The sequence below is a fragment of the Malania oleifera genome, chromosome 12, assembly GCF_029873635.1.
Source record: "Malania oleifera isolate guangnan ecotype guangnan chromosome 12, ASM2987363v1, whole genome shotgun sequence".
In the NCBI taxonomy this organism is placed as follows: domain Eukaryota; kingdom Viridiplantae; phylum Streptophyta; class Magnoliopsida; order Santalales; family Ximeniaceae; genus Malania; species Malania oleifera.
Window position 1 is genome coordinate 86008576 of NC_080428.1, and position 25016 is coordinate 86033591.

Below are 25016 nucleotides of genomic sequence, written 5' to 3' on the forward strand. Positions count from 1 at the left end.
TTAATTATTTTAAATTATTACTGTGCCTAAAATGCGTCCCATACTTACTATTTCTTATGGAATATTGGAAGTCGAGAAGATGAGGATAAGTTATAATTTTTTTAAAAAAAAATATCTAAAAATCAAAATAAATTTATTAAATACTTATATATATATATTCATGATTTGTAAATACTGTAATTGTAAGATATCTAATAAAATTAATGACATTTTAGAAGAAAAAAACTAAGAAAAACATTGTCTTTTCTTAATTTTTTTGGTATCCTGAATTTCTATTTCTTAAAATGTTAAACATTAAAATTATTTGTGCATGATTTATAATGTCGCAATTAAAAGATAATTTGTGCAAATTAAAGTATTTTAGCAAGAATATGGAAAATGATATATAAGTTGAAGGTTGATTCATTTTCTCCTGCTTAATAACATATATTTTCTTAATTAATAATATGGATGTATTTATTAGACTAACACATATTCTTATTTAATTATTTAAATGACAACAAGAATTGTGAAAATAATGAAAAGTTATAATTTTTGTGAATTATAAAATTAAAAATTTAGTTACTAAATTATTAGATAACAATGATATGTAGAATTTAGGGTTATGTTATTTTGAAACATGAGACATTGAATTAAATATGTGTGTGTGTAAGGTAAAATAGAATGTAAAATTTATTGAAATTTTTTTTATTATTTTAATTGAAGTACCAAACACCACTTTAAAATAATAATTATTATTTATAAAAAATATATATTTATTCACCAACGTAGCCGTAGCAACATGATTGAAATTTTATGGATAAAAAAAAGAAAAAAGAGAATGACCAGTTTATTTCGTCATGGTACTCGCAATATCTAATTGGTTATTTTAATGTGGATGCGGGCCCCAGCCCCCTTCCTCCCCCACTTTTGCCTCTTTCCCTCGTCTTCAACCCGCTTTGACGTACGATTTAGAGAGGGAAGCGTCCTCCAACGGAGGCCCAGAGCGCGAACCATTTCCAGGTCGTTTAGTTCTTCTTCTTTTTTTCTTCTTCATCTTCGCTGGAGAAAGTACCTTCGATTCTCTCTCTGCCTGCATCTGGCATTCGCTGGATAGAAATCAAGGCAGGGCCATGAGGACTTCTCTGAAAAAGCTGCGAGGGTTCGCACTTCACCACAGGCACGACGACTCCAAGTACAGGCAAGACGTACATCCTTCGGGTCAAGCTCAATGCGACGAGCTTGCGGAGGCTTCGCAGGTTCCTCCATTTTTCTTGCTCTCCCTCTCTCTATTTTTTTTTTGCATGTCCTTCGAATTGCATTTCTGTGTAGATTTTGAGGCTGCAGGTTTCGCGTCCCTGAGATTCGGAGTTTTCTTCCTTTCTATTTTCTTTTCCTTATGATTTATCGGAATTTTGGTGTTTTCTTCGCCCACGGTGCTCAAATTTTCCTGCGTACCTTTTTCTTTTTTTTAATTTAAATCTCCAAGTACCGAAGGCTTTTCAAATCGATTAATGTTTTTGTTAATTTCACAGCTCTAGTTAGGTATTGAACAATTTTAAATGAATGTAGTTGTTAGATTTTCCGACTTCTGATCGTTATTCTAATCGGATACCTGTGATTGAAGCTAATAGGTTCTTTAATTGAAGCTGTGGTAGTTGATGCTAACTGTTCTATGTTTTGTGTTCGTGCATCTGCTTTCGAGATACTTTTTTTTTTTTAAGTAATAATTTTCTTATCGTTTTTGACAAATATTGTGCTATCTTGTTACTTCTGTTTATGATTGCGGCTTAATCATGATTCAGCTTCTTTCTTTATAGTGCACTGGTGTGCTTGGAAATGAATTAGTTTGGTTTGCTTCTGATTTCACGTTTAGATTTTTCTTTAACACGATTGTTTTCATCGTCAAAATAGTTGACATATTGTTGTGATGTCTAGGAAAAACGAGTTCACATACTGGGATTAAACCACACCTTCCTATATGGCCAGATTTTTGAGAAGTGGAAACAGAATCATAAACAGCACAAATGAATAGATTCCCAAATGCACCAGTTTAAAATCTTGTTGAAGATGCTAGTGAGCTCAACTTCTAGTGCATGTTGGGTTTGTATGGCAGTATTGGGTTGATGTCTTTTTAGCTTTAGCTTGAACACTCTCATTTCTTTATACATCTTGGAAAATGAACAAGCATTCATCGTTTTTATTGTTTTAGAGGAGTTGTCAATGGAATCTACGCCATACAGACTGTCAGTATGTCAAGAAAATTACTAAAAAGAAGATCAATATTTATTTTATAATAAAAATAGTGAGTGGCATTTATTTGCTCTTATTTTTATCATTAAAAAAATAAAGTGGCTTCTGAAACAAAAGCAGAAATACTATACACCTAAAACTTGTAGCCTTGGACTTGCTCCCTAAATATGATTATGTGAAACTTCTCAGTTACTTACTGTTTGCCTGTTTTCCTAAGTTGTGAAAACGTGCCTTTTTCCTTTTTGGTGGAAGCAAAGAAAATTATCTTGTTTGCTTTTGGTTAAACTGCAGATGATCAGGTTTAGAGTTAGATATTTATAAATCCTCTTATTTTTAACTATATTATTATCTGTTATGAAACTTTATCTTTTTCAAAATAGTATGCTCATTTCTTAAGAGTTTTTGACCCCATTCTTTCTTGTTTGTGTCTCCTGTGTCTGTTTGAACGCCAAATTTTTTTTTGCAGGACATGTATGACATGAGAGGCTGCTATGATAGCCTACTTTCCGCTGCTGCAGCAACAGTAAACTGTGCATATGGTACTAGACTGATTTAATATTTCATTTAGAATGTTATTCTCTCTTAATATCAACTACCAAAAGACATGTGCTAAAAATTGACCTTTGCTTTCTTGTCTGGAGGAAGGCTAATTTTTAAATTTCCGAAACACTATAAATTTGTATTTATTGTTTTGTCTCAGCTCCGAATTAATCTTGTATTTACCTTCATATGCAATTAGCGTAAAAATACGAGCATTGTGTGCTGCAGAAGTGTCCGTTGTGTTTTTTTTTTTTTTTATCATTTTAGTTGCTAATCATGTGCTTGAGAGTCTATTCTAGATTTCTAATCATCATATCTGTGCTCACTGTTCACACTTTACTTGCATATAGCATCAAAGGGCAACAATTATGTGCACCATCTGTGTTATGGTTTTTATTTCTTTGGTAATCAGCAATGTGTTTGAGAATCTAACAAGCTTTGTGTCGATGTGAATTCTTTATATCCTATCTGAGATTGATTCCTCCTCTTGTTTTTTATTGCACATGAGAGTGGCTGGGCAATAACCGGCTGAATCACTGATTGCCTTGATGATGTGATGTGTATACTACATCATATTAGATGTCACTCGCAGTTTTTGTTGTGCTAATACTGGGTACATTATAAATAGGAGGAGGAAGGTGAAAAATACCTTCATCAATGACGGTGTTAGCACTTAGCAGTATACTGTCAGTGTAGTAATCAAATATGTCCTGGTATTCTGTCTTGTGTTCTAAATTTTCTCTTGGTGATATTACCATCATTTAAACACTGAATTTGTTTTCTTTGTATGAATTACTACTTACTAGTACATCGGGTTTCCATTATCAGAGATATTGAGGAAAAATAAGAGCTTAGGTGCTACAGTAAAGTTGTTGCCGTGTGACTTGGAGGTCATGGATTTGAGGCGTGGAAACAGCATCTTGTAAAGGCTGCATATTATAGACCTATCGTGGTCTGCCCCTTCCTTGGACCTTGCATATGCAGGAGCTTTGTGCAATGGGCTACCCTTTTTCTTAGAGATATTGAGGAAATCATATTCATAACCAAGGGGCCGTTTGGTATCATTGTCAAATATTATGAAAATGAAAAAACCAAAACAAAAATTAAACCTCAGAAACAGAAACTGGAAGCCGAAAACCAGTAACCTGATTGCAATTAAATATTTCTAAAACTAAAAAAAATTAAAAAAATTAATTGAACAAATGCTTATTTTTGTCCTTAAGTCAAATGGCCATTATAAAATATGATAAAATAATAAAATTACAAAATAATGCAAATTAAAAATATTATAATAAAATAAAAATTATTGAAATCATTTTTCTTAGTTTTTATATTTCAGAATTCACTTTACAAGAATAATCTTATTGTACACGATAATTGAAAAATAGTAAAAATATTTTTTAAATGGTTTTTATTATTTTTTATTTTTTGAAAATTTATGGATATTTTTATTTTAATTATATTTTAAATACACATGATCATTTAATTTTATTTTTAATTAAAAATTACATATAAAGTGAATGATTTAGTCCAAAAAATTTAATTCTGGATATTAAAGCATTCTAGCAAGAGCCAAACTATTGAAAACCACATTCAACTATTTCCAAAACAGCTGAAAACCGAGAAAACTGGAAACACAAACAAACATGCTTTTATAATCTGTTTTTTCACTTTACAGAAATGTAAACAGAAAATAGAAAATGGAAATGATACCAAAAGACACCCTAAACATTTTAAAATGTTTTTCTTAATATTTTAGCTTAACGAGAGGGCCACTATTTCTGCTTTCTGGATGACACATCTTCATCTTCTTGTGCCCAAATGTTGCAACCTAATCCATTAAATCCTAGCCATGAAACCTTCCAGCTCTTTTGGAATCTTAAAACCCTCCTATCACAATGGATAGGTCTGCAACACCTTCCAAACGAAGGTGACACTGTTGGACAAGTAGGGAAAACTAGGAAACTGAATTAGGGTAGTGTGTGTGCAAGAAATTGGGGCAAGAGGTGAACTTAGGCTAGAAAAATTAATGATTGCTTCTTTTCCCTGATTGCATCACTGGGAATTGAATTTTTGAGAAGCCTTAACCTTTTTACCAGTTAAATAGCTTAAGAAGCTTAGGAAATTTTAGTTGAAACTGACATGTTAACTATGTTGACTCCCTTGAGATAATCAGCTTCCCCCAATAAAAAAGATGCTTTTACCAAGTACAAACATAACGGGAAGATAAAGATTTTTGAGAAAAAAAGTCCAATAAAAAACAGGAGACTGTTGAAAATCTGCTCATATATTGTTCCCCTGAAGTCGAGGCTTGTTGAAATTTTTTATTTGGTTTTATTACTATTTCATTAATGCTCAGTGTGAATCTGATTCTAATGCTGACTATTGATACTTGTTTGCTAAGCCATTAGAAACTGTTGCGTATGAAAGAATAAAATTAAATTGTGAAGTTCGCTGTCCATTGGTACTGTGTTTTAAAAAGTTGGCAATGCATCAGAGCCTATTGCAAATTATCAGTGCACATCAAGGTTGTTAATACTGCAGGGCCTGCATGCTTATCAGTGTTGAATTCATGTAGCATGGTTCCATTCTTCTTCATTGAATATAGTGGATTTTATGCATTCAAGTGCAGACTGAGATATGAGATGTTTCTAGCGTTAAAATTCCACAAAAAAAAAAAAAAAAAAAAAGAACAACAAAAAAGAAAAGAATATTTAGACAATAAGTTATATTGGAAAATACAACAGCATCAAGATGTATAGTGATCGCATGTCTGGTTCACGTCAACCCTAGCACTTTGTAATTTCTTGAAATCTGAGTTGTAGTGGTTTAAATGTCATTTTTTTTTCCCAATCTTTCGTTATGAAGGCTCCTGTTATGTGGCATCAGATTGTGTTCCATCTATTTTCAGAATTCTCAGAGTCATTGCGGGAAATGGGTACTTGTCTTCTTGAGAAAACTGCATTGAATGATGATGAAGAAAGTGGTAAGTGAAATTTGTTTTTACAATGTATTCTCATTTTCTGTGTGCTCTATAATAATTTAATATTATCTTTTCTATGTTTGGCCTTTTCTCTTCTCATTTTCCCCAGTTTTTAGTTTGCATTGCATGCATGTCTGAAAGATGCATATGTTACTTATATTATCTGTTTTTGGGGTGCCGGTGATTTAGTGCTGCTGCACCAGTGAAGCATAGTTAATATTGTTAGTCACTATGATACTTACTAGCTGTTGTTATCTGGGTATCGCTATTTGTCAAGTCAAAGTGTGTCATTTGACACATTTCCTAAGTCCATATGTACTAATAAGGTTTTCTGACACAGAAGTTAGAAACAGAAGTTAGAAACAGCTGCAATCAAGAATGGTCATTTCCCTAGGCACATTTAATCTACTTATATTTATGTTGGCACTAATCATGAATAGGCAGTACAGAATTTTCCCTTTCTGTTTTGGTTATGAATTCTGATCTGTAAAGAATTTTCCTGAAAACTTGGATAGGATTCATCCAGTGCCCAGTAGCACCTTCTATAGCCTCTACTCCTGTGTTTCTGCATGAAAGAATCTCTCTTTGCCACTAAATCTCCCTGTAGTTGTCCCAAATCTGTCAAACTTCTAAGATGATGGATTTTACTATTTTTACTCACACACGGTGCCTCAGTTGGGCTACTTATTGTTCCTATTTTGTGTCTCATCTTTTATTTGGCTCAGTATCCTACGATTACAAAGCTGTTTGTAGTTCCTTTTTTATTTTTTCCCTTTGATAGAAAAATAAATTCATTAAAGAAAGCTGTTTGTTGTTCTTGTTGTCATAATATATCATGTCTGAGGTAAACTCCCACTTGCACACACTAGTTATGTTTGTGCCTTGGTAACGCATTGTTTGTAACTGTTTCACTCAATCCTCAAATCAACAAATAAAGGCATTAGTTATTTTTGGTCTTTTGCAGGTAAAGTTTTGCTAATGCTGGGAAAAGTGCAATTTCAACTCCAAAGACTTATTGATAGTTATGTGAGTTCTTATTGTTTGATCTTGTACATGGTTTCAGATCTTACCTGGATTTTGGCCCGCTAGTGAGTTATTGCTTTGCATTTTCCAGAGATCCCATATTGTGCAGACTATCACAATCCCATCAGAATCGCTTCTCAATGAGCTTCGAACAGTAGAGGTTTGTTCATATTGATTCTTTAACATAATTCGGCATCTGCAAGTGAATTTTCTGTTACTTTTCTAATTCTCATACTAGATTTTGAATATGTAGCTGTGCATCTCTCTCTCTGGTCTATAATCATGATTGATTTATGCAGTAAATAACTTTCTTGAGGGGTTAGTTAATGGTTTCACTAGTAGTTCTAGACACCTGCTGCACATTCTGCTATGATCTATTTTTCCTGGTCTGAGAAAAGAAATGGGAACCAAGTGTGGGCGAAGGCTTATTCTTTAATGATTAAGTGGCAACCTAGTTAGCATTACTTTTAAGTCTTAACATCACTTTGAAATTTGTGATAAATGGAAGTGAGCAGAGATAAACTGGCAGAAAGTCTTAATAGGCTTACAGCGGTTGGTATAACATAGCATCGGGTGGCAGTTGGGTCTGTTTGAAGGTATAATGTACCCAGCAGCAAACCAGATGCAAAAGTGATTCCAGTGTTACGGCTTGATATGCATTGTGGGACCACACCTAACAGCCTACCTTAGCTTAAGATTTTAGGTAAAGTGGTATTGTAACATGGTATTAGAACTGGTTGCCATGAGCTCCTGGGTTCTAGTCTTGTTGCCCTAGTTTATTATTTGTTAAGAATTATCTTATTCCTTGTAAACATTGTTTATCTCTCCAAGTGCTGTTGAGCTGCACATGTAGGGAGTGTTAAGGCTTGATATACATTTTTGACCCACAACCTAACAGCTCAAGCTTATAGGTCAAGTGGTATATCACTTTACAGGGAAGCTTCAATAGCTTTTCTAGAGGCAACATCTTTTGCGATTATGTATTGAAATTTGTTAAATGCGATTATGTAAATAATGTAAAGTTATTTTTTTTAAAGTAAAAGTGGGATAAAGTTTGAATTTAAAAAAAAAGAAAAGAAAAAGAGATGATGAGGTCTTAGGATTTTATAAAATGAGGTGAGGAATCATATTTCTAGTAGGAATATAAATCCCAATCCAAGTCTTTGCAGGCGAGGTTTCCCACACTTTCTCTCCCCCCCCCTCCCCCCCAAGAATTTCACTTTGAAGGAGATAAGAGTGCAGGAAAGTCGAGCGAAAGGAGTGAGGAACATATAGAAAATTGATTACCATTAAATTCCAAACCAAGGTAAAAAAATATACTTTGAAAATATATTGTTTTTCTTTTTTAGAGGTGAGTCTTATGTGGGTTGTGTGTGTGTGTGTGTGTGTGCGTGGGGGGGGGGGGTCTGTAAGTTCCACAGAGTCGTGCGTGCAAGTAGGTCTGAGAGTCTTGCAGGAGTCGCGTGTGCAGGAAGGTCTGGGACTCCCACGGGTGTTGTGCGCGCGTGGGGAGGTCTAGGAGTGTCATGAAAGTCGCTCATGCTAGTTGTGCATGGAGGAAAGTCTACTAATTCTGCAAGAGTCGTGTGCGCGAGGGGAGGTTTGGGATTCCTGCAGGTGTTGCATGTGTTCCAAGAGATTTAAGAGTTATGCAGAGTTATGTGTGCATGGGGAGGTTTGGAGGTTCTGCGGGATTTGTGTGCACAAGGGGAAGTCTAGGACTCACGGGGGTGTCTTGTGCACGCAGAGAGATCTATGAGTCCTGCAAGAGTTGTGCTTGTGCCAGGAGGTATGAGATTCTTGTAGGTGTCGCACACGCATGGAGAGATCTAATGGGAGTTGCACATGCGCACACACCTGGAGAGATCTAAGAATCCTTCAGGTGTTGCTTGCACGTAGGGATTAGGAGTTCCACATGAGTTGTGTGCGGAAGGAGAGGTCTGGGACTCCCACGATTGTTGTGCGTGCAAAGAGATCTATAAGTTCCACTGGAGTTGCACACGCATGGAGAGGTTTGGGATTCCACAGGTGTTGCATGTGCGCCAAGAGATCTAAGAGTCTCATGGGCATTGCGCATGCGGAGAGATTTAGGAGTCCCATGGGAGTTGCGCGAATGCGGGGAGGTTTGAGAATTTTGTGAGAATCATGCATGTTGGGGGATTTAAAAGTCCTAAATGAGTTTTGTGCATGTGGAGAGGTCTAGGACTCTCATAGAAGTTGCACACATAGGGAGAAGTCTGTGGGTTGTGCATGTTTGCTTGTGGGGGCGCTCACATTTTGTTTTTGTTTTTGGCCAAAATGTAAGAGAAGGGAGTTTTGTTGTTCACAAGTAATGGATGCTCTAGAGAGGGCCTAGAGAGGAGAGTTGAGCAATCCTGAGACGTTCAAGCTTGGACTGTGGCGGGTGAAGGTATTCTAATGGTTGTAGGGATTCTCTGAACTAGTGGGAATCCAAAGTGGAGGGTGAGAGAGAGTGGGAAAAAGCTTGATGGTTCAAGTCTCCAAAAAAGAACCTTTCCTCATGAAGAATAATTAGGGGGTGTTTATAGAGGAGAGAAAATGTTGCAAGGTGTCATCTTCCAATATTAAATTGACATGTTTCTCAATTAATGAAAAAGATATAATATTTGAGCAAATTTGGCAATGACACATGGTTCGAATGAGAAGAAAGAAAAGAGACACGTGTCATGAATGGCGTGCAGACGCGTGAGCAACCTAAGAAATGGCCAAGGTGTAGGAACCCACTTAGCAAATCCTAACTCAAACCCAGCAAGCCAAAACTCTCTAGAACATCCCAAGACTGAGATTTATAGAGACCTCACCATGTGTCTCTATGGCCAATCACGGCGCAAGCCAATGATATTGACCTTTTGCAAGAATGCAAACATGATATAATTATTAATTAATTTAATTAATATGTACTTGCACGTTTGATATTGATCAGTTCGACAATCTAGGACAAAGTGGTAATTTTATGCATTTACAAAGTGCAATTGTTTTGTCCCTTGATGTGCCCACTTCTTTGCATGCTTGTTAGTTTTCTTAGGAATAGGTGAATACAACTCATCCAATAATTGCTATATGTAACAAGCTCAAAAGGACTCTTTTGGTTGTTGAGATCTTTCGAACATTGAAGCCGAATTGAGCCACATCGTGTAGTTGCGCGGCTTGCGCCCAATTCTTTTGGGTGGTGATGATGAACTGGTGTAAGTACTCCTCTGGTAGCATGTTGAGTCTCTTTGTATGACCATTAATCTGCAGGTGATAACTCGAGGAGATGTCAAGCTATTGGCCAAGGATTCTGACAAAACTAGAAGTTTCTTGAATCTTGTGTCTTGGTAATTGGTGATATCTTAGGAACATCCCAATACTTCACAATGTGGTCGAAAAAGTGTTATGCTATCTTCTATGCAGAGCAGTACTTCAGGGTGTTGATATCGGAGTATAGTAGTTTGAACATCTGTCAATGTATAAACCCCATGTCCACGACTTTGGGAAGGTTGGTTATGGAGTCAAGTGAGACACTCCCCCACAATCTTGTTGGTACTTGAAGAGGCTCCAACAACCCTACAGTCTTTTTATGTGACCTTGTGTTGCTGGAATGTGAGACAAGTCAAAGTTTATTCAACCACCTCATCTTCATGTTTAGCTTGTAATACCTCTACTTTAGTAATTCCAATTTTCGGTGCCATCCTTATGATGTCATGATACTCCAGCAAATGCAACAGTGTCTTCCAGGAGCAAAGAGCCAATTATTATGTTTTAACAATAAGCTATCTTCTAACTAGAAATGATGTGCTTTGCCCTCTTCAACCAACTTCATGAGGTTTTGGGCAATTAGTTTTATGACAAGGTTCTCCTTAATGCTCTCTTGCATTGTCGTGGTTATCTTACTTATTGTCAAGTGTGTTATGAGTTGAAGGGCAGGTTGTTTATATACTGATTAGCAATGAGAGAGCATAATCTATTACAAGTGATAGGAGGATGGCAAACATTCCTTGCATTTGAATTTATGCATATCAAAAGGATAGCTGATAGTAATTATACCTCCTTCCAAAAAAGAAAAAAAAGGAAAAACAACAAGGATTCTTGTATTAAAGGGGAAGCTAATAATGAGTACGACACCCCCCAACCAAAAAAAAAAAAAGAGTAGAGGAGGAAATCAAAATTAACATGATAGTATCTTAGGAATTGTTGTAGGAGCTAAGAGTCTTAAAAGGAGGGAAAAAATTATTCTCCATATTACTATTGCAATTTACTTATTTTAGGGATTTTATGTCTTTTGAGACCTTTTATTGAGATTACTATTGTTCTAACAATTTTTAAGCTGTCAGATCATGTGATATTTTAAATAAATGGAGGTTTGGGTATAAAAGCTTTTAAGATAGGGACATAAGCTTGGGGGGGGGGGGGGAGTGAATACTAAGAAAGAGATATATCGGAGAAATTCTATTTGAGGTGTAGAAAAAGCTGGCCTAAGCCAAAAAATTACATCAATTGTCTTTGCTTGAGTTGTTACATATGTCAAGAGGTCTTATTATTTTTCTTTTAACAAGCATAATATCAAGTATGCTAATGTGTGGCTGGAGCTTTGGAGGGGTCATCCCACGACATTTCGGTTTCTATAGCTTAGTAAAAGCCATATTGAGCTTACAAACTCTTGAGATTTGTGGTCTTTATTGGGGTTACAAACTCCATAACTTCATTATTCGAGTTACTTCTGAATCAACTAGTATTATAGTGAATGAGTCTTGGACTCATGATTGCTGGGTATGGAGAAAGTCATGGTGGAAAAGGAAATAAAAAATAGCAAGTAGAGATGGCTCAGTATGTGCAAGCCCTTCAGAACAGGAACATTCGTTAGCACAAATAGAGACTCACAAATGTGAGTCTGAACCCTTCTCTTACCACATGTATCATAAGGAAACTGCCAGGCTACTGGGGATGAATATATGAATATATATATATATATATATATATATATTCCTTTCTTTGGGGTGGGGGAAACTTCCTGTGATGCTTGACTTTCTGATCAAGTGATATGAGGTGGTAGAAGGAGATTTTAGTTTTTGCACTTGATTTAAATGGAGTAATCAACTCAATCAAGGTCAAAGTTGCAAATTTCTGTTGTAAAATGCATCCAGAAGATTATTTGGATTGTGATGTTGGCTTAGAAAATTATTCAAGTGAAAACTGTCCCTAAAGATTGAAAAGTGCTATTTTTTATGCTGAAATTGATGAATGCTGTGCTTCAATTGTGGAACACAGTTGAAAAACGAAGTGCTCAACAAGGAATGCCAAAGTTAGCCCGTGGGGACAGAAGAAATTAAAATTATGTAAAAAATTCTCTTCAGTTGATTACATTTACATGATGTAGTTGTATGCAGTTGTTTAAAACACTAAGAATAGCTGCTAGAGACTTAGAGCACACTTCCAAGTTCAATAATTTCTCTTGGTCAGATTGGTTTATATGATGGGACTGGTCCATTTCCTCAGCCTAGAAGATGCTCGGTGATTTAACTTAATCACAGAAATGCAGGTATAGCATTATGATGCAAGGAAGCCTTTGTTGGGATTGAGGGAAGTTGCAAAACAGAGGCATTCAAATTATGTCCAGGGTGCCTTAGTACAAGGACTCCAAAATGGGCCAAGAAGCTGCTGTTTCTAACCAGATATGTGGCAGGCATCAAACTCCTTGAGGTTGGATAGCTAGTCACAGTGGCATTTTTTTCTTTTAATGACTTGGCAACTTGGCAACCATTTGACCATGTGTTTCTGTTGAGAATAGTAATTGGGACAAAGTGTCTAGCAAAGGGAAAGTTGACAGGGATTAAAAAAAATAATCACCCACCAAAAGAAAAGAATATGAAGAAAAAAAAGCTCGTGGTAATTGAAGAGCTAGTAGTGATCACAACCATCCAACTCACTCCCTTAGTGTCTCCTGCTGGGCCCAAAAAAGAGCAAACATGATGAGGCTGTGAGTTGGTTATGTTGGAAAAATGAATCTGAAAATAGGATGCAATAAATAAAATTGAGAAAACGTATCAGTTGATGCATGTGTAGCACTTTCCTTAGGGAAGATTTCACCCCTCCAATACGATGCCAAGGCTTGTTGGTATCTACCCTCAAGATATAACAACCCTTCCGACTGGCATGCACTCACCAATCAGAAGATTTTAACAGCATGACTTGGTTAATCTTGACACATAAACGATCACAAGAAAGAAACCACTGAATGGACTATATTAAAAAAATTTTTAGATAGAACACTTTGTAATTAATAAGGAAACCATAGCATTTTGGAACTTCTAAATCTTTACCTCAAGATGTACATATATATATATACACACACACACACATTTCATGTGCTTAAATATACATTGATCGTCTACAATATTATGTTTGCAAAAATTTACAGCAGTCTCCAAGAAAGTTGTATGCATTAAGCTTTCAAATCCTAAGAACTTTTAACTTTGGAATTAATAAATACTGAAATTGAAATCCCGATCAATATAGCCATTTATCTTACTTCCTAGTTGTTAAGCAAGTAAGAAAATAATAACAATATTCTCATCCTAAGTCCTGTCTTTAAATTATCAAGAAATGAAAACTAGATCAAATGAAAATGATGACACAGGCTATGATTTGTAGGTTGAAATAACAACAAAGTAGTCAACACATGTCTCAATTTTGTATGTCTGGTAGTGAGAACTGCCATCCATGACAATCAGGGAAAAAAATAATGATAATTCTTCCCTAAGATTGTTGGAAAAATGAATATGAAAATATGATGCGATAAATAAAATTGAGAAAACTTATCAGTTGAGGCGTGTGTAGGCTATCCTTAGGGAAGATTTTGCCCCTCCAATATGGTGCAGAAGGCCCATTGGTGTCTACCCATACGATAAAACAATCCTTCAGATTGGCATACACTCATCTATCAAGAGATAGTAACAACACGACTTGCTTAATGTACGCACATACAAATAGTAAAAAATGTTTAATAATTACTGTCAATAAATGGTCATAACCATTTTTATAACTGTTAATAAAATTAATAAATAATTTAAACGACCGTCAGAAGAGAGTAGTAAAGGATTTTGAAACACCTTTACACAAAATACCAATAGGTTATATGCTAACTCTTGTTTAAATGAATTTAATAACCAAAAATTCCACCTAATGGTCTGAACATTTTGTTGGGTTCTTGTTAAGAGAGATTCAAATAGGCCCCTATAGACACAAACAAGCTTAGTTCATTACTAGAGAAGGCATTGTCTGTGCATATCCCTTCCTTTCTGTGTTGAGGGTTGTCCCTCCATTGTGAGAACCTTAAAAGGATTTTAGAAGGGCAAGAAAAGCCAGGAATGTTCAGGCAATTCTTCTGCTCTTAAGAATATTTTAATTCCCATTTAAATGTATTAAACTGCTTCTTATACTTTTTAAATTTAATAGAGTTTTCAAGGCTGAGGAAATATCACCTTTATACTTCTGCTCTTAAAATATTTTAATTCCCATTCATGTGCCTAAAACTGCTTCTGATGCTTTTTAAATTTAATAGAGAGTTGTCAAGGCCAAGGAAGTAACAACTTTGTACTTTGTTTAGTTCATTTTTCCTTCATAGCTTTAATCGTTACATTTTTTTTTTTTATAATTTCTTGCTAAAACATGAGCATCTATCACATTTCACAACATGCATATTTTTCAGGGGGATTTTGGATGTTATCAGATCTTTGTGAACATTTTATTCATGTATTATATAGCTGTCTAAGCATGTAGTTCAGTAACAGGCAAGCATTATACTGCCGTAAAAAGCTTATAAGACTTATTTATTTGGATGCAGGAGATGAAGCGGCAATGTGATGAAAAAAGGTTAAAATATTTCTTTTCTGTTAATTTATTCATTAATTATTTTTATTATTACAGTCGTTACCACTACATGAAATTAATATGCCCTCATGTTGAATGCACAATGTTCAGAAATGTGTATGAAGACATGGTTACAAGGCACAGAGACAGAGGGAGGTCAAGATGTGCAAAAGGAGAGATGTTTTTTTCAGAGCAGCTACAAGCAGCTCAAGATGAATATGATGAGGAAGCAACCTTGTTTGTTTTTCGTTTGAAATCACTAAAGGAGGGACAATCTCGTAGTCTTCTTACGCAGGCTGCTAGGCACCATGCTGCTCAGGTTTCCAATCATCATTGTCATCATATTCTTCTTCAATCTACTGTCTGAAGATTATTTTTCACCTTATGTGGTTGTTTATATGCCTGCTTTCACGCTTGAAAGCTGTATGAAGATTTTTTTGGTATTATATTGTTGTTTATATGTTTACTTTCATGCTTGAGTGCAGTTGTGTTTCTTCAGGAAGGGACTCAAGTCTCTTGAGGCAGTTGAGCCGCATGTAAGAATGGTCACTGAACGGGAGCATATTGATTATAATTTCACTGGACTTGAAGATGACGGGGAAGATGGTGATGACAGCAATGATGACGAAGATAGCTATGATGCACTTGATGATGGGGAATTGAGTTTCAATTATGGACTGATTGACCAAGGACAAAATGTTTCGGCATCAAGAAACTTGAGGGAGGTAAGGAGTTATTTTAATTCAATGTCTTTCACATAATAGAACTTTTTTATTGGGGAATCGTAAGTCTATTTCTATCATTATTAATCTATTCCACCATAGAAAATGTCTTCTCATTAGAAACACCTCAATGAACTTTTTCCAAAATATACGTGTGACACTACACTTTTGTCACCAATATATATATATAAAAGTATACCCCTAACATTCCACATTTTAGAGCTTGTGCCATACCACCATTGCACTCCCGTTCCTTGTACCAGAATGTTCCACATACAGGTAGCATTTATTTAAACGTTTTCAATTATCGAGGAAATTTCACACATCGAGGTAACATTTATTTAAACCTTTTCAATTATTATACTGGCCTATTTATTTGGGTTTTGATCTTGGTTGATCAGTCAATATAAAAATGATGGGTTGTCATGCTGCTAGATTACTTCTTAAAGAAAGCTCCTAGATGTCGGATTGATGCCTGCATCACCATGCATGTTATAGTGAAAGTGCTTTTATACTAAATAAGTAATATAATGAAACCGAGAATCTTATGCCATGCTCTTATATGCCAAAAGTTCGGGGTGGGGGGTGGTTGGGGTTGATGGGCTATTTGTTAGCATTGGGGGAGTCTTCATGGGTCGGCTTGATGCATATGGGTCAGCACCAATTTGATCCAAAAGCTTACGCTTATTGGGTCTTTGGCCCAACCATGTATGTAAGCACCCATTATCCACTCTATTTTTTCCAATGTGGGACAAACTCACAAGTGGAATTTCTCAACAATCTCCCCCTTACTTGTGAGTTTCAGTTGCTCCCCCTTGAACAGAAACTACCTTCCTCATGGGAGTAAGCTCAATTCTCCAAAAGTTGCTCAAGTGAGCCTTGCCCCCACGCCTTATGTGTCAACGGAACAACAATTACTTCTTTCCTTCTTTCAGCCCACAATTATTTCCTTAATTCTCCATTCATTATTTAGTACTATTAGCACATATTTTTGTCAGATTATAGTTTACATGTAGAGGGCTAGAATCATACGGGAACTTATTTGGTTTCCATGTATAGCATTCTTGTAAAGTCTATATAATATACAGAACTCAAGGCCAAACCATTCGACCATTCACAGAATACTTTGACATGGTTTCAGAGCTCTGGTTACCAGGAGGTCGTGGGTTCTAGTCTTGTCGCCCACGTTTATTCTGTGGTGTTATTTATCATTTGTTTATCTCTCCACGTGCTGTTGGGCTGCACGTGCGGGTCAAAATGTGGGAGGTAAGATTGTTTATCTCTCCACGTGCTGTCGGGCTGCACGGGATTATGCATGTGTGTGTACTGAATACTTGTCATTTTTGCACACATGTGTTGCCACATGAGTGGGCAAATGAAGATATTAGTAAATCAAAGCCATGTAACAAAAAAAATTCAGGGTCAAATTCTAATCCGTCTATAAGAAATATTTTAAATGTAATTTATATAATACTAGTTAAACTTAAATTTTTGTAGAATATTTTTTCATATTTTAAAAATTATTTTTTATCTGCAAAATGATTTCATATATGTACTTCTATATATAACATAGATGAAGATGAGGAAAGAAATTTGTATTGAAGTTCAGGTGTTGGGAATGTCTTCAAAGCTTCAGAAGATATGCCTATGAAGATTAAATGATACAAGTTATAACTATATTTAGGTTTTCAAGATCTAGTTCAAGTTTGCTTTATAGCATGCCTTAGAAAGTTGTCATTGTTTGTAGAGTTTGTTTATGACAAAGTAAATTGCAATTTCTAAAATCCTATTATAATAATATTCGATAATGCTTTTCTTCATTAATAGTATAAATGCAAACAAAAATAATTTTTATATGGTTCTAATTTCGTCTAATATGTTTGAAGGTCTTCATTTTTTTATTTTTTATTTTGTTTGTTTTATGAGATTGAGGTTAAATATTTACTTGAACCATGATCAACTGAGGATAGTTACTCATACTTTAGGTTAGTTTGATTTGTTATATTATAAATTTGAGTCTCACATTTCAAGAGAATTGTGCTGCAACTCGAATATAAGTTGATAAATTTGGTGATGGAAAAGGTTTGGTTTGATTTAGAGTCTTGGACTTCATATTAATTGCCCAAGATAAATTTTATTTCTGATAGACTAACTTTGATTTGATATATTATTTTTAACAATATGACATTTAACAATGATTTGATTTACACTATTTTGTTATCTGTACCAATTTAAACACCTGGAGAAATTGATGGAAATAGGATATATATATATATATATATATATAAAACTTGCATCAGATTTTTCTTCCTCTTTTTTTGTGGTGTTGTCCAATTGATAATATTCTGTTCTTTCAATGAGACCAACAATATTCAGGTCCTGAGATTTATGTGCCTCTTTTTACCTATATATTTGCAGGAAAAGTTAGTTAAAAGCCAAGGTGATGTTTTTTTATTTAGTAAAGAACTTAAGGTAGGCAGCCAATCAGCCCCACTTATTGCTGAGAAGAAATTGGATCTTGCTGAAAGGATGGGACAAATGCGGTCATCATCGAGGAAATTTCACACATACGTGCTACCGACACCAATTGATCCAAAGAATTCAGTTCCTTCAGGGTCTGGTAATTCTGTGCCTCGAAAAAGTGGACACAATTTGTCGCACTCGTCCCCCTTGGAACCAAAGAAACTCGAGAAGATTTTTGGAGAAAAGAAATTGTCAGGATCACCGATTGCAAATGCATCATCAATACTCAGAGAGAGCAACAATAATATTCCATCTACTCAACTACCACCTCCTTCAGTTGATGGGTTCTCATTACCACAGCTCAATCCATGTGTGACTTCTTATTCTGAAAAATTCAAACGACAAGCTTTTTCTGGTCCATTGATGAGGTCAACCAAGTCTTTTTCACCTGCTGATAGTCCACTGGGCTCAATTGAACAACACCAACTGTTTTCTGGACCTATTTTGCGGAACCCTGCCTCCCCTTCTTTTGTGTCGTCACCAAGAATAAGTGAGCTTCATGAGCTTCCTAGGCCTCCTGCCAATTTTAACAAGTCTGAAAGATCTTCAGGTTTTGTTGGTCATTCTGCTCCATTGGTCCACAGGCATCAAGTGCTTTCTACTGCAAATGAATTTGTGGTGTCAAATGCAGCATCACCACTGCCAACACCTCCTCAGATCCTCCCTCGTTGTTTCTCCATACCCTCTGGTAGTCAAAGAATGACAGTGTTGCAGGTGCCCCAGCAGTTGATAGGTTCTCAGAATTTAGCAGGGGCTGAAGACATTGCTTCGCCTCCTTTGACACCACTTTCCTTATCAAATATCCAGCTAGCATCAACTGCCTCTGTGACTGTCATTTCTGCTTGTCAAATTAAAGGTAATCAAAAATTTAAACTTTACCCCCCCCCCCCCTTTTTTTTGGTTTCAAAGAACTCTTTGTTTTAGAGTTGCTAGAGATTGTTCTAGAATTCAAAAAATGAGTTATGGTTTTCACCTCAGAATTGCAGCATCCAAAAATCAAACCAAAATATGAGGCTTTTGACAGATGCAGCAAAATCATGCAAAATCAGACTTCTTGAATTTGAACTGATTGCATTGGTAACTGTTATGGTGATTCCAAGGTAAACTGTCGTTAGGACACAACAAAAGGTAGACTAGAGTACAACATAGTAAAGGCAGATGAAAAAAAAAAAAATAGTTGGTTCTCAGGGACCCAATCTCCTGTAGTCCTGTACATCCATTTTTAGTGATCACTTTCTGACTAGAGGCGAAAGAAGGATACACTGGATTAGAAACAAGACATGAAAGAGTTCTGCAGAGGCTTAAGCCCTTTGCCACCAGCATAGACACACAAATCCCACCACCTGGATTTCCATCAAACATGTCTGACCGGTTTGAATCAAGTATTCAAGACTCAATTAATTGCAACCTACTAGCTTCTAGAGAACAATTTTAGCAGATGATCACATGAGTAGTTCTGATAGGAGATGCTATGATTTTGATGAAACTCCAAATCTTTCTGTGACATGTATATGCTCTATCATCTAACATCAATTTAGCATATTAGCTACTAAGATAAATCCACCTTTCGCTAATTTCCTCCATTATTAAGGTTATTTCCTAATTCCTCTATGCAGTGGCAGGAAAAAAATATGTGACTGCAAATTGAAAACTTAAACACTCGTGTATATAAACTCGTTGTCCCTGAATCTAGATTTTGTTATGTGCTTTACCTGGCACCCAGTGTTAATGTAGAGATGTGACGACATTCATGTTGACTCACATATCAGGCCAATAGGATATGGTCAATCTTAAATGTTTGGTTGTTTTACTGGATAGAAATGATATAATGAGGCATTGATAAGTATTACCCGTGTTCACTAAATACCACAAAATTGGTCTAGGAGTCCTGTGTGGTTGTTTTTCTTTCCTTATTTTTTGAGAATTTTTTTAAAAAAAATTCTGTAGTGTTTCTGTTTCTAAATGCTGCTATTTTCACTGGATGCAGATGAAAACTGATTCGACGCACTTTTGGATAATTTTTCCCTTACATACTGGGAACCAAATCTTATTACTTGTAGGACAAGATTTGATTTCCCTAATTGTGTACAGGTGCGGATCTGTATATAAAGTCATCCTCAATTATTTTTATGCCATCATATTGACTTTATCCTCCTGAGTTATTTATGATGACGAGCACGCACCATAAGTGCAGTAAATAATGTGCGCAATCCATCATTTGAGGAATTTTGTAATCTTTCCGAGAAATTATCAATCAATTTTCAGTCTGTCTTTTAATTTTTATATTTTTAAAAAATTATTTTTTTAGTTCTTTTCCTGCCTTTTAAAACTTAGAATCTTTGATTATTCCTATGTTCAATTCTATAGGTGAAGGATTTATAGCAACGTATTGTGTTGCTTGCTTGAGCCTTGAATGCAGTTCATCTCAACAGTGCGACTTAATTAATGCTTGCTGCTGCTGCTGCTGCTGCTGGTGGTTTTTTGGTTGTGTAGAATGTTTGCTTGCTTTTCTAATAATACTGTGTTTTTAAAGTTAAAATTAGGGGTTGCCTATCATGAATTTAATTTTTTCATGCTTCCAGCATATGTACAATTTCTTCACCATGCACTTCAATTCAAATCCATTTCGATGTCTAGGACGCATGACAGCTAAAAAAGGAGGGAGCAGAGGAGCCCAGCTCAATTCTCCACTCTCTCTCTCTCTCTCTCTCATACACACACAAACACGCACAAAATTACAGTCCATCCACGATCCACCCAATGTCTGTCATGGTCATCCAAATTAAGTTTTAAATTCTTATTGTTGTTGTTCTTGAGGGGCATTGGGGGTGCAATAGAGGGCTTAAAAACCAGAACAGAGAAAGGAGTGGAATCAATGAAGGCAAGGCCATGCGGCACTCATGCATTCAGCTATACGCTTAGCAATGTTTCCCCAGGAGTTTCAAGCACCATGTCCCACAGCATATATATGTAGCAAAGGAAATTTCGAAAGCCCTAGCATAGTAATATGTTCAATGAATTCCACATCACGGGAGTTCCTGAAAAATTATTAATGACAAATTTTAAATAATAAGGTTACATGAGATACCCTCATCTCTTATTTCATGCCATATGGGAATGTCTGGAGTAAAATGCAAGTTGTAAATTTTTAGTAAAATAAAATCATAAGTTGGAATCAGCTCAAGGTACAAGCAAATGATGTGCATTTAAACTCATCAAACAAGAAAAAGAAAATATTCAAATGGCTAAACCTTTATTGAGAGAAACATGATCAGTACAAGCCCCAAACATATATATATATATATATATGGAGAAGAGAATCTCCATAAGTGTAGTCTATAGTACACATATTTCTCCTTTTAAACTATACAATAACTAATCTAACCACTAAATATTAATTAGTACAACTAATTAATGCCCTTCCCATGCATATACAAACACACATGAGAAAAATTGAGTGGCGCATGGCCCGGAGTACATCCACTAACAGCATGAGAGAGGGTCGCAAACCTCTCTTTTCTTGAAATACATAATATGAAAAACATAACTGAGAAAAAAAAAAAAAACTCAATAACTATATTCATTTGTCAAAATAAGAGTAATTCGAAATCACACTCGTGCGGAGAATACAAAGATCTTTCACCTCTCTCTCTCTCTCTCTCTCTCTCTCTCTCTCTATATATATATATATATATATATATATAGGACAGAAGATTAAATTTGAAATTGAAGACATTAATTTTTTTTTTTGGGGGGGGGGGGGGGGGGGGGGGGGAGGGGGAGTGAGGGAGGTGCATGCATGCATCAATGGCAGCCTCGATCTCTTCTCATGTCGTATCTCACAAACCCCATCAGTTCCGGTCCATCCTGTCTCGAGTTGTTCATAAAACTGCATTCATTAATTCAAGCCATGCAACCAACCTAATTATTGCTCCATTAATTAATTAATAATTAAATATAGGAAATTTAAAAAAATAAATCATTGTTCTATATATATGATAAGTACTGATGATCTCAGCACGTACCTTCTTTCTGAAAACTTCGAGAAGGAACCAGAGGTTGGAATTGTGCCGCATAAATCGTTGTTGGACACATCTCTGCATGCATGCATATGCGCACAGAACGCAGTTTTAATTATTTTTATTTATTTTTGAAAGGCATGCATTTATATAGAGAGGAATAAAAGAGGAAATTATTAGAAGAAGTATGAATTTTACTTTTGAAATTTTAATTTATGTGAATCGATGTAGATGAAATTTTGCATAATATTTTAATACAATTTAAAAAATTACAACTTCAAGCTTCCAAACATGTAATAAGAAAGGTGACTGAAAAGAGTGGAAAATAATTAAGATGGAATACTCACAGCATCTTGAGGTTTTCAAGCTTGGTAAGTTCCCTGGGTATTCTACCTGTCAGCCTGTTTTTGTTCAATCGCCTACAATAATAATATTATTACTAATTGTTAATAATACCAATAATACAAAAATCATTAGATAACAAAATTATGAAGAGTGAGAGGGTGATTGCTTACAGAAATTTGAGATGGGAGAGGGAGGAGAGGGAGGAAGGAATGGGCCCACTGAGGTTATTTTGGTACAAGTCCAAGCTTATGAGGCTTTTAAGCCCACCAAGTTCTTCCGGTATCGGCCCAACCAAGTCGTTCATGTACAATTCCCTGCATAAAAAAGCCCATCTATTTCAATCCCAATTAAAATTTTTAAAGCACCAGAATATTGCCATGTAATTTTATTTTTATTTAAAAATGTTAAATACAATGATATCTCTCTCGAGAATTATACAAAAAGTATTTTTACCAATTTTCAACCAAACTTTATAGATAAAAAGAGGAATTATCCACTTGAAAATTATTACAAATGAGAGAGCTCAAACCTCTAAGTCTCTATGTACGAAACCTTCCTGTCTACTTAATTAAGCGTAGTAAGGTATGACAAATCCCTCCCTTCCCACGCTATAATTTTGAGTTAGAGTGCAACATAATTTTATTATCATGAGGGTATTTTGGAATTTTATATAGAAGTGCGATATAATTATTGTAGTCGAGAGTTAAAATCATAAGGCGGTTTTCATTTATTAATAGTGAAAAGTGTGCAAGAACTCTATAGACATAGGTGCATTATCAAACCATGTAAATTCGTGGTTATTTTTTTATCTTTTAATTTTCTCAATTTTTTCGTATTTATTGTGTGCGTGTACACACATAAACTTAGGGCATGATTTCACAACAATATGACTATTCTTATAATAATAAAAGAATAGATTTGAAAATATAACAATTAAGTAAAATAATTTTGATTAAAATTTTTATTACTACATTCACCTTCCTTAAAGTTTGGGAAAAAGACAAAGACCTCCCCTTAAGCCTTGAGGTTTCAAAAATGCCATACTTTGTTAGAAAGGCAGACATCTCATAAAAATAAATAAATAAATAAACTTATCTTTTTTGTAAAATACAAGAAAAAGTTTGGGTCTCCTTGAAAAATCAAGGTAGACATTCTAAGATTTTTAAAATCTTAACAAAGATTTTTAAAATTTTCGAAATCTTAGAAGAGATCATTATCTTTTTTATCAAATCTCAGAAAAAGTTAGAATCTTTTGCTTTTTATTATATTATCAAACTGTTCTTTTTAGCTAATCTTCGTATTCACTATGTTTTACTACTATACCAAATTACCAAAAAATTTCAAAATTATATAATAAATCAAAGAGCAAAATTTTATTTTTATTTTACATTTCATGAACTTTTGCTTTTGTTATTATTATTATTTTTTTAAAAAAAAGATTAGTTATATTTGATTGATTAAATTAATTTACATACTTACTAGCATTAACTGAAAATTAAAATAGGAGAAAAAAAATATAATGAAATTTCAAACAGAGATATAAAGTAATCAACTCTCGAACGTGGGGATTATAAATTTATGAGATGAACTTGGATGCAAATAAATAAATATTGGGTGGGAAATAAAATTTGAACTCACAGATATTGAAGACGCTCAAGCTTTCCCAAGTGGGGAACTAGCCTGCCCGACAGCTTCGCATTTCCAAGGTCTCTGCACATACAACGCGTATCCTAAATTATTTCCTAGAATGGGTATTCCGTGAAGCCAAACAAGTCTTCAGTACTTACAGTCGGGTGACCCGATTATCACGGTCGCAGGTGACATGAAACCAAGTACAAGGATCCACCAACGTCGGATCCCAGCTCTGCAGAACATTCCCCGGGTCCTTCACTGCCCTTCTCAGTGCGTACAGCGCATCTCCTGCATTTCCATATTATGTATATTAGAGAGAGAGAGAGAGAGAGAGAGAGAGAGAGAGAGAGAGAGACGAGTGCCTTCTAGGTTTGCGTTCGCGGGTCGTGAGGAGATTAATGCTAGGAGGACGACGACAGAAAACGAAACCCAGGTCGCCATTAATGCCCAAACCTCCCTAATTAGCAGCTGATGAATATATACTTCAAAGAGAGAGAGAGAGAGAGAGAGAGAGAGAGAGAGAGAGAGAGAGAGAGAGAGAGAGGCGTGTGTGTGTGTGTGTGTGTGCGCGCTGTTTGTTTCGAAGGAGGGAGGCAAAGGAATTTATAGAGGGCAGAGGTCAGAAGATTTAAAATTGAGAAGGGAAAAAAAGCTACTTATGTACGTATAGGACTGCTCATTGTGTTGTGTAATGTGCATTGTAGCATGCTTAAGTAATGAATTAATTAAGTAATGTTTAATGGTTATCCACACAGACAATTAACGTAGCTAGCTACCAAGCTGGTCAATTATGTCAAACTAATGCAATCTAACTTTATCTGTTCCTTTTTTCTTCTTTTTCTTTTTCCTTTGTTCTTTTTGAAAAACATGTGTAGGATAGAGCATATATATATATATACTTGGAAAGGAGTGATGGTCCACAAACCAACCCTAAATTTTTTAAACTGCGTGCAAGGAGCCAAAACATTATAAACAAGAATATATTGTTGCAAAAAGATACTTGCACAAGATATGTATCAATTAAATTAATCTCATTATTATATCTTGTAATTATCAATTTTTCATATAACTTGGTTTTATTCGTTTCGTTCCTCACACTTTAATTCATAAACTTATTATGTAAGAAAA

General features: G+C 35.3%; 2 protein-coding genes across 4 annotated transcripts; one reads left to right on the forward strand and one right to left on the reverse strand.

Moving 5' to 3' along the window:
- Positions 1–941: 941 nt before the first annotated feature.
- On the forward strand, positions 942–20528 carry LOC131144801 (uncharacterized protein At2g33490-like). 3 transcript variants are annotated; one of them, XR_009133911.1, is made up of 11 exons: positions 952–1238; positions 2699–2771; positions 5684–5758; positions 6720–6781; positions 6870–6938; positions 14622–14650; positions 14759–14966; positions 15133–15372; positions 17788–18748; positions 19880–19983; positions 20260–20528. XR_009133911.1 is itself a non-coding variant. In XM_058093671.1 (10 exons), exons 1-10 carry the CDS (start codon positions 1113–1115, stop codon positions 19888–19890), a joined length of 1854 nt encoding a protein of 617 aa, XP_057949654.1. In that variant the 5' UTR covers positions 942–1112; the 3' UTR covers positions 19891–20528. The 3 variants fall into 3 exon arrangements, 2 of the variants coding, with proteins under 2 accessions (XP_057949654.1, XP_057949653.1); XM_058093671.1 differs by having other exon boundaries at positions 942–1238; positions 19880–20528; XM_058093670.1 differs by lacking the exons at positions 19880–19983; positions 20260–20528 and having other exon boundaries at positions 942–1238; positions 17788–18914.
- A 1168-nt stretch (positions 20529–21696) lies between these two features.
- On the reverse strand, positions 21697–24376 carry LOC131144824 (leucine-rich repeat protein 1-like). Its single transcript, XM_058093709.1, has 7 exons — positions 24251–24376; positions 24044–24176; positions 23895–23966; positions 22427–22570; positions 22259–22330; positions 21918–21989; positions 21697–21781 (listed from the first exon to the last, which is right to left on the reverse strand). Exons 1-7 carry the CDS (start codon positions 24327–24329, stop codon positions 21697–21699), a joined length of 657 nt encoding a protein of 218 aa, XP_057949692.1. The 5' UTR covers positions 24330–24376.
- Positions 24377–25016: the final 640 nt, after the last annotated feature.

What these genes read in the sequence shown, in the direction of transcription:
- LOC131144824 (XM_058093709.1), bottom strand. Translation starts at nt 24,329, where the DNA reads ATGGCGACCTGGGTTTCGTTTTCTGTCGTCGTCCTCCTAGCATTAATC. An exon ending in GATAATCGGGTCACCCGACT is followed by an intron (nt 23,967 to 24,043) that starts GTAAGTACTGAA and finishes TTGTATGTGCAG; the next exon opens with AGACCTTGGAAATGCGAAGC. An exon ending in CTTGAGCGTCTTCAATATCT is followed by an intron (nt 22,571 to 23,894) that starts GTGAGTTCAAAT and finishes TTTTTTATGCAG; the next exon opens with GGAATTGTACATGAACGACT.
- LOC131144801 (XM_058093670.1), top strand. Translation starts at nt 1,113, where the DNA reads ATGAGGACTTCTCTGAAAAAGCTGCGAGGGTTCGCACTTCACCACAGG. An exon ending in AGCTTGCGGAGGCTTCGCAG is followed by an intron (nt 1,239 to 2,698) that starts GTTCCTCCATTT and finishes TTTTTTTTGCAG; the next exon opens with GACATGTATGACATGAGAGG. An exon ending in ATGAGCTTCGAACAGTAGAG is followed by an intron (nt 6,939 to 14,621) that starts GTTTGTTCATAT and finishes ATTTGGATGCAG; the next exon opens with GAGATGAAGCGGCAATGTGA.